Source organism: Hyposmocoma kahamanoa, unplaced genomic scaffold (genome assembly GCF_003589595.1).
Source record: "Hyposmocoma kahamanoa isolate Upper Pololo Valley unplaced genomic scaffold, ASM358959v1 99879, whole genome shotgun sequence".
NCBI classification, from domain to species: Eukaryota; Metazoa; Arthropoda; class Insecta; order Lepidoptera; family Cosmopterigidae; genus Hyposmocoma; species Hyposmocoma kahamanoa.
Genome location: NW_020656077.1, coordinates 6,197,104 through 6,206,892, shown reverse-complemented (window position 1 = coordinate 6,206,892; position 9,789 = coordinate 6,197,104). Strand labels below are relative to the sequence as shown.

Here is a 9,789-nt window from a genome sequence, read left to right as displayed (position 1 = left end):
TACTAATAAAATAGATTCGAAAAAATAGTTTAATTTCCTATGCGTAACATATCTTTTAATAATGTCGCACATGGATTTAATAAAATTGTCAGTAATTTGAACGCGGTAATAGATTCATGTCAATTTTACTTACAGGATGGAAAAAAATAAACGATTTTAATAAAAATTATTTGTAAAAATGTAACTAGATGTGAAAACAGTGGAAAAGAGAAAAATTAAAATGCGTGTAAGTTTAAAATGTAATGTAATTTGAATAATTTTAATGAAGTTAGAGATTATTTAGTCAAAAAGCTATTTAACAGTTTTATAAATAGCATGAGAAAAATTTCTCAAACTTTAATACTTTCGGTAAATTGTAAATTTTTGATAGTTCAGTAAATTAAAATAATTTAAGTAGGAATTCTAGTTTGGTATAAGCAGCTCTATGGTATGGTAATAGGCTTATCGTATACGTACATTGTACGTGTTATATGTAGATACTTACTCCAGTAGTATAGATTAACCAAACGTCAACCGAAATCCATACAACATGCAAAGCTTCTCTGGACCAATATTAGTTCAAATGTACGTACATCAACGCTATCCGGTTGCGGTACGGGTCAGCGGCAGCAGCGCGGCGACGCGAGCTCAGCCCTATATTATAAAAAAAAATCGAGCTTCGTGGAATAAAATCTATTTGGCAAGTTTTATTGAAATTGGACGGAAAGTGCGCGAAACCGGATTCAACCCTAGGGCACCCTTAGGGATGGAATATTTTTTTTTAATTTAAATGGGGGCAATACCATGGTACCCTCTTTCCAACAAAAAACAAGAATCGTCAAAATCGGTTCGCAAAAAGTAAACGCGTAACCTTAGAATAATAACGCATAGAAACCTAGCCCGCACACGCTAAGTGAGGCAAATTGAAGCGCTCCCAATGGGCCTACACGAGCGGGCGGGCCTTCAGTGCTCAAGGTCAACTTGCACCGCGAACAGCTCCAGAATTTTAGCTAAAAATGACGAAATGTGCGGTAAATGAGTGTAAAAATACGTCAGACAAACATAAAATAGATACTAACATCACATTCCACAAGAAAGTAATGCTTTTCAACTTGTATTTTTATCTAAATATTCACTAAAATCGAAAATTAAAGTACTACTAAAACTAGCCTACATGAATTTGATTTTTGTCTCACTTGTGACAGTTCGTTTGATATGAAACTATCATTCTATACGTTATTATTCTAAGTCGCGTAACATAAAAATATAAATTTCAAAAACACAGTCGATTTGAGAACCTCCTCCTTTTTTGAAGTCGGTTAAAAATAAATGCGCGTCGCGACGCGTAAGTCACTTGCGACACGATGCATGCAATACAATCCCTCGTGAGTAATAACGCCTAATACGCTCTCATCATATCAAATAAACCGTTCTGAAATGCACTTTATACGATTATTAATGCACCAAAATTACCTCATTTAACCATGTATTCTAATGTGCGGTAATGGTATATGTGTATTTCAAATGTGTGCTATTACAAAATATGTAAGATGCGTACGAACGAGCACCTATACAAATACAATACGTCGAAGCACCGATCACTGCAGAAATTACAAAACCAACATTCAACTGAATTTCGAGATTAAATTCATTTACATGGAATTATAGAGTCTAAAATGTAGTTGTTTTAATCCCTATAAAGAAGCCAACCACAGACATGCCTCACTTTTTAAACAAAGCGTTTAAACCCGTTATTTCAATCCGTGGCGTCCTCTACCTATAGGCAAATAGCCTACCCTAGTAAAAAGTAACACATCGAGTATATAATGCTATTCTAATATTCTCCAATTAATACTTAATTCATATTTGTACAATTTAACACTAAAAAAAACCGCAAGACATAATTTCCCATACAAAGTCAAAGCCGGATTTGGAAAAGACGCAATGAAAAAATTCAATACGTGCCGACTAGGCAGTTGCTTGAAGACGAGTACAAACAAAACAAGCATGCTATAATATAAAATTTCAGGCGTTGTGAATTAAAAAAACTTTAGACACGCATATTGCAGAAATTCCACGGCATTAAGAGCTGGTTTTTTTTTGTGGAAATAGTATGCATGTCTAACTATTTTTTAAATGACTTCGGAGCGCTACTAACGCGAATTGACAGAGAGAAAAAAATATGACCAGTTTAAGGAAAATTCAATTCGTGAGTTACGCTTACATTTTGGAAAAGCATTAAAAATCTTCCTAAATAGTGTTTTAAATTCCTTTTTACTATTCGATAGTATTATAATTTTTTGAGTTTGAATCGTTGTTATTTCTCAATTTAAAAATCGAAGAACTTTGAAGTAAGTCTTCTTCAAAACATACAAAATTGGCACACGGGAGTTTTTGTCCTGCGTTTAGAATATTAAAAGACGTTACTTACGAAGATCCAATCTCAAGATATTTCGAAACGTAGTACGGTGGGATACCGCGCGGTATATTTCGCTACCCACAGCGGTAGTCAATAACTCTTAAACCTGAATAGGCCTTTATAGTGGTAACGCGTCGCCTTTGACCTACATTAAATACAAAATGAAACACCGTTCTCGGTACATATAAAATTTATTCTCGAGTCTAGGGTAAACTCGATTATCACTAAAAACATGATAATACACAGATATCATTCACATCGAGAGAGTATACATTGAAGTTGACTCTAAAATTATTATCTAATGTCGATAAAATAACACATTTAATAAAAACTTAATTATTGCATTAACACTAACAAATACGTGAAATTCAATATTTAAAAAGTTACGGAAGCCAAAAATTAATAATTTCGATTTAAAACATTCTAACAATCCGATACGGTTTATCTCTAAATACATTGTATATTGAATTAAATATTACAATAAATGAACAATAACATTAGTATGAATGAACTGATTAAACTACGTGGTAAAGTGTTTCTTATCATATTAAAAATCCTTCTTTCTTTCTCTATACATTCTTTTAAAAAGTCCTGAGCACTATATCAGTATTTGAAGCTCGAGATTCCACAGGGAATTACGTATTATACGTACGTACTTGATGTATACTCACTTCTATTTAGCACCACATACTTGAGAGTAAAAATTGAACAATACATATCACTTAGGTGGGAGATTATTATTAAAAATGCAATACCTACCATTTAAAGTTCGAATACAAGCCAATACATTAAAGTCCATTTCACATAGGACGGGTACCGTGACATTTCAAATTTTTACATTGTACGCATACGATTTTTAACAAATCTCTCAACAAAAACAAAAAGAAATTTAGTAAATTTGTTATAATATACCAAAAACAAACTACATTTGTTGGAGTTTGAAATTTTAAGTAAAAATTACTGTATACTAAGTAGATAGAAACAGAAATAATAAGGATAATAATAAATTACCCCAAGTACTTGATGCGTAAAACGGATTTTTTTCCATACAGATTGACACCATAGAATCGATCGAATCGGCTATTGTGTATCTCGCTTCAATACGAGTGCAGACACTCTAAATGCGCATCGATTTCTTTTGTTTTGAGTTTTGCATAACGCTTTTGAAGTAATTGTCCAAGTTTCATTTCTTTGCTGTTGATTTTTTATTTGTTGTGTGATTTTTGTATTAATAAAAAAATTATCAAATCCTTCTTATTTTGTTTGTAACTTATTCTTAAATTATTGTCCCATAAGTCGAATTTCGAGAAACTTCAAATCTCAACGGTCACCATACCCATGCTTTATGAAATGACCTTTTTTTGTAATAGGCATAGTCAAATCGCACACTTGGTGTAATAAGGCTCTTCTGCAAAACGATAACTTATCAAATAAGAGGTTTAAAGATTCTACAAACAAAATTAGTCGATAATAAATTTTATGCTAGTAGGAGAGTTATAAAATTTCACAGATACATAATTTGTCTGATGTAGCTCGTATTATTTTTATAACTCAGCTTTACAATACCAAGGGTACGAATTATTATATAACTAATAGAAAATGTTCGAATACATACAATTGTGCTTTAGTCAAAGTTCTCTATCTTAATCTAACTACATCGTAAACCTTACAAATTTACGTTATACGACATTTATACAAATTGAAAATAAATGAGACTCCGTTTTTACAACCGAACAAAGAGTATAGTCACTACAGTTGCTACAATTATATATCAATAAGATAAATAAATTGTGAAAAGAATGAAAAGGGACACTGAAACCTACCGCATATTTCAAATTTCCGTACGTGCCACAATAAGTGAATCTTCGACGTCTTTTTTTTTAAATAAAAGATTTACTTTATCAAGCAATCCTGATCTAACATCCACTGTTTCAATACAATTAACATAGAATCAAAAATTTATAAACAATCTTATATCCAACAAATTTGTGTGCTATTTCAGGTTCCTGGGTTGTCTTTAATTTTTGTGCAATTAAATATTGCCAGTACGTCGAAGATATGCTTAGAAGTGGTCTACTTTCACGGCAACTGTATTGAGGGTGGTGGTTGCCGGGAGGTGGATCTGGTCCCAGTCGGTGCTGAGGTGCGCCTCGGTGTCAGTGGCCTTAATCGTCAACCCTAAAGAAGGCACTGCGTTGGCGCAGTGTGGCAGGCGAAGGGTGACCGGCTTCAAAAAGACCAAACCCTGTGGCCCGCACATTACCAGTGGAGAGAGCATCGCTTCACCTGTCACGGAATGTATAGATCATGTATTTGCAATAATGAATGATATTCCAGAAACCGTTATGGTGAATGCAGCTAATATAGATAATGTCAACATTTTGGCCATTAGTATTAAACAAAATTTAATTGTTAGCATCTTCGATTTTAGAATTGTTTTGGCGTCTAGATAAGACTAACGAACCTAATGGATATTGCAGACAATTCAAACATATTGTCTTATTAAATAACTTGTAATGCGATTGGTTGGTCTATTGTACTTTAGCACAATGTCACAGTTTGAAATGCTAAAAGTATTATAAGGTAACTTGCTTTCACCATAATGTTTTCTCAAGATGAAATTAGACTTTTGCAATCGTGTATAGACATATTTGTTTCCAATCAAGTGCGAAATTGTGAAGTTAACGGGATTCAGAAGTTTTGGTGACAGTCGAAAGTTGGTAAACAAAGAAGTGTACTGAGTATTGACAAAAAACACACAAACACAAATCGCAACACATTAATGCAGATTGTTATACAGGCAAAGCTGATATTTACAATGCTAGTAAGTAGTTAGAAGCGTTACCAAGCGACCTTAAAAGATGCCCAACAAATGTAACAACACCAAACGGAATGGAAATAAAGTTGGAAGCGTTGGAAATCACCAGAAAATGTAGATGATTAGGATCCCAAATGAATTACAGACAATATATATAATACTAAACGATATGGTGTCGGACAAAGTTATTTTGACTTATGTAAGACAAAATATAAGTGATGTTGCACGTTTATTTACATTGCTGAAATAATTCGTATTGTAAATGAAACATACGATCACATCGTCGGCTGTACGTAGCAGAGACGTTGCCTTCTGCGCTCCTCAATCTCTAAGTACGAGTGTATTGTGTGGTAGAAACTAAAATATAAATATTTTATTTTGTTAATCAGATTACGGTTATTGCAGTAAAATTGAAAAAAGAAATTGGAAAGATCTCCTTTGCATGCGATACGTGTAACTGTGAGTTGTAGTATGTTGCGTTTGTACACATGGATAGTGTTTATATTACAATAATGAAATGAGGTGTATAAATACGTACATTACTATTCAGGTTCAACAACAAAAAGAGAGCGAATCAACAAACGTCTGTACAATTACATTCCAGATTATAGGAAGCTGTAACCTGAGTACATTGAAATTTAACTAATAGAAAAGAAATGCCACATGCTGACGCAATTTTCGTGCAAAAGAGGTACACATAGGTATACAAAACAAACATTCCTAAGAGCTACGCACACAAAAATCAAGAATTTATTGTTGCAATTCCCAAATTATTGCAAATTCCAAAACGTGTTCCATTCCATTCGCTAACATTAAATGCCTATTAGTAAGTGCAGTCTACGTCACTACAAGGGCATTCGCGTGCGTCGTTATATAAGCCATTACCGTTGTCCATATCGATTGGAGGTCCCCCCACGCGCTGGCTCAGTCTCGGATCTGACACCGTAAAGTAGATCTTTTGCTTGATGCCTGGAGCAATTGCTTTCGGTGGAATAATCAAAGAAACGCCCCATTGTCTATCCTCTAACACGCCACCTTCGCTGTCAAATATTCCCCAAGTTGTATGAGGTCCATCAGGTTCAACCTCTGCCGCTTTAGTAGCAGATTCATTATCGTCGGAGTCTGAAACTTGTACTACTGTGTTCTGATCATTGATAACCGTCGTTTCATTTTGCGTTGCAGATACATTCTCAGAAGTATCTGGACTTGTGTCTTCACTTCTTTCAACTATTTGCTCACAGAAAGTAACGCTTCTGCTCGGTTTTGATCGCTCTTCTAAATCTTGGGATGTATAGGGTGTGCTCTGAGGTTTATTTTCAAAATTCATGCTGCATTCAGATGCATACTGTGTTTCCATTGAGGTAGTAGATTCATAAGGTACAGGAGAAGTGGTAACCTTCAAGGCATTAGAGATGTGGTCGGCTTTGCCATGCAATCTAGGGGCATAAGTGGGTTCGCCTTTTAGTATATTACTTTCCACGTTCATAGACTTTTCTTTTTCTGCGTCTGTTTTGGATTCGGTAAGCCTAAGTTTCGAGAAGTCTATTTCTTGGAATGTGTCAATTTTAATAGCAGCGTCAGCTTCTGCTTTAGTTTGACGTGACAAATGGTTAGCATCACTAAGCTCGTATGGGCTACTTCTTGCGCTACTATCTTCTACTAAAATTTGCGTTACTTCCTTAGCTTCTTGTTGTGACTCATATATAACGCTCTCTTTTAGTTCCCTTTTGGAAACATACAATGGTTCTCTTATTTTAGTAGCGTCACTTTCGTTGACTTCTTTTCTAGTCTGGTATATCATTTCTTTCTTAGCTTGATTTCTTTGTTTAATGATTACCAACTTTTCCTCTAATTTCAAACTCGACTCTTTGCTTGCCTGGAAAGAAGCTTTTTGAGACAATATCTCTTGTTTAGATACATAGGCACATTCTATAGAAGGTGGTCTGTATTCTGGCCTGAAATCAGACATTTCCGATCGACTGCTGTAATGAGAATCTGAGCAACTAGACTTAACTTCAGATCGTGAAGCATATGGCGACTCCGTCTGTCCAAGTCTTGCCAACATTTCTGTTCTGGAGGCGTAAGGAGGCTCGCTCATGCATTTGCTCATTGGTGATACTCTGCCTGGAAAGTTTACAGGCGTTTGTAACCTTCTCTCAGACCTAACGCAGTAAGGACTCTCTGACCAAGACGTACTGGGAGGAGGTTCATATGTTCTTTTACCATACAGAGGTTCCTTGTGTGTATTAAAGGCACCGTCCATTCTTTGTTTCAACATTTCTTCTTTTGTTGTGTATGGTGATTCTGAGAACCTCTGGCGTAACATTTCTTCCTTAGTAGCGTAAGGACTTTCAGATATCATCCTTTGCCTTAGCATTTGCTCCTTGCTGGAATAAGGTGACTCACTATACAGCGATTCTACCTGTTTATTCATATCCAGTTTCGTAGCGTACGGACTTTCTGATATTAACTCGTGTCTTGTGGCATATGGGTTTTCTCTTACGCAGTCGGCTCTACTTTCATACGGTGGTTCCATATGAGGCATGCCGACCGACTGCCTGTTTCCATAAGGATTCTCAAAGCTTTGATTGGACATTTCCGATCTGCTAGCGTAAGTATTCTCGGTAGAAGTGTCGTACAGAGAAGCGTATGTCCTTCTCGGTTTAGGTATGGGGTCATAAATAATATGCTCTTTGCTTTGGTAACGAGGTTCTGGAGGTAATGGTTGCGATGGGTTGAACGACTCAGTCTGCAACTGTTGTTGCCTTTGGTAAATGGGGTCTATTTTAGTAATCATGTTAAAGCTGGATGGGTGTCCATAGATACCCCTCCTATTGTATTCTATAAGAGAGTTCTGTCTACGCAACAGCGGGGTAACTTTCGGTTCTGTTTCTATTTCACACATAGAATTTTGTCTTTTTAGGTTCTTCAGGATTGGCTTAGCGTCATAATCTCTGACGGTACAAATAGCTCCACTCCTATCATCACAAAATGAACTTTGTCGTTTCAGAATCGGTTTCAAAACGGGTTTTTCGCATGAGGACGAGTTGCTTCGTTGCAACATTTGATTCCTTATTTGCGTGTTTCTCATGTGTATGCTCATCTCTCCGAGGTCGGATTTTTCGCGTCTCAGCATAGGCATCGGGACCATATGTCTCTGTTGCAAGTCACTTTCACATAGTGACTTCTGTCGAGACACTTTTTGCGAGGTTTTCGTTTTCGAACGGAATAGATCGAGAACAGCATTTTTAATGAACGACGGCTTTTTGGACAATTTCTTTTTAGTTTTTGGGGAGATAGTCTCGTCGCGTTCTACACTGGAGTTCATGACATCAGACGAGCTGCGGAAACCCACAACCAAACCCACTTAGTAACTCAATGACTGGAAAGGCAAATCGCAAATTATTCAATTTCACAGCGAGCCCAAATCTAGCTCCACATTGAACAATTTGGAATATCCAAATGTGAATAACAATATCGAGAGAGATGAATTTAGTGACTGTGTAAAAAGCATATTGAAATAAATGTCACGAAGTTGTAGATGAGGATTTTTTCCATAACGATTTTTGAAGCCAAATCAGATTAGTGATAACCCTTAAGTAGTACCAGTAAATATTGAAAATGAGAAAGGAAGGTATTAAGAATATCTACTACAAGAAAAACTGCAGAGAAATGAAAGTGAAGTAAATGACACTTTGAGGCAAAAATGGAGTTGAACAACTTAATTCAATATGCTTTCATATAAAGTCATCAAGTTGCACTAAAATGCAGACACGCACTGCCAATAGTTGTTTCTTGGCAAACAACTCTAAATTGCTAAATGTTATCGAAATATTACAATTTACAGACTCACGCCCCGATATAGAGATATATGTTACAAAATATATAAAATTGTTTATAACCACATACAAAAACCATAACTAATACTGTGGCCCAACAAGACATTGTTAGTCGTTTGTGAAGCGATTGGTGTTTGCATGTTAGAGCAAATTGTACAGGGGCTATATGTAATATAATAAGAGGAACAAATCTGCGAGAAAAAAATTGAGAGACTTTGGGAACATGCAGTTTTAATTGAGAGTATATTTAATCATCATATACGATATCGGATTTAAGAAAATGAAATTTGGGATTTACTTATATGTTGAAAAAAGAGCAGCGAGGAGACTAATTATAGCGGTGTGTCATGGAGATGGGCTTACCTTATGTTATGCATGTGCTGAGGTTTTCTATAAAGCTCGAATGCCGAGCCGCGTTGTTCCCGGCTCCCAGCCAGATCTACACAAAAGCATATAGTTTACCAACTAAAGTTTTAGTATAATTGTTATCTTCGTCAGGTGTTGCGGTCGCTTTACTGTTTGTATAAAGTCAGTAAGCATAATTGTACGAAAATCAATTTAACTAACTTTTTTTAGAAATCGAGTTCTTAGGTTTTCGCGATTGTTACACATAGGAAATGAAACTATTTTTCCGGATTTAAATCGCGTATATTTGTTTTTTCAAACAAACCGACGTTTCGGGCCCTTTACAGGTCCCATGGTCACGGTTGACTGATGGGACCTGTAAAGGGCCC

At 35.8% G+C, this 9,789-nt stretch overlaps 1 protein-coding gene across 10 annotated transcripts in view; it reads right to left on the bottom strand.

Annotated features, from left to right (window-relative positions):
- Positions 1–4,405: 4,405 nt before the first annotated feature.
- The window catches only part of LOC113239344 (tight junction protein ZO-1), a 212,423-nt gene continuing 207,039 nt past the window's right edge, over positions 4,406–9,789 (bottom strand). For 7 of the 10 annotated variants that reach the window (XM_026476295.1, XM_026476296.1, XM_026476297.1 and 4 more), the window contains 3 exons: positions 9,419–9,494; positions 6,102–8,557; positions 4,406–4,684 (listed from right to left, as the gene is read on the bottom strand). In XM_026476295.1, the coding sequence (XP_026332080.1) occupies positions 4,461–4,684; positions 6,102–8,557; positions 9,419–9,494 (2,756 nt within the window). In that variant the 3' untranslated portion in view covers positions 4,406–4,460. Of the gene's footprint in view, positions 4,685–5,489; positions 5,574–6,101; positions 8,558–9,418; positions 9,495–9,789 lie in introns of all 10 variants that reach the window. The other 3 variants (XR_003311180.1, XM_026476302.1, XM_026476303.1) reach the window with 3 other exon arrangements.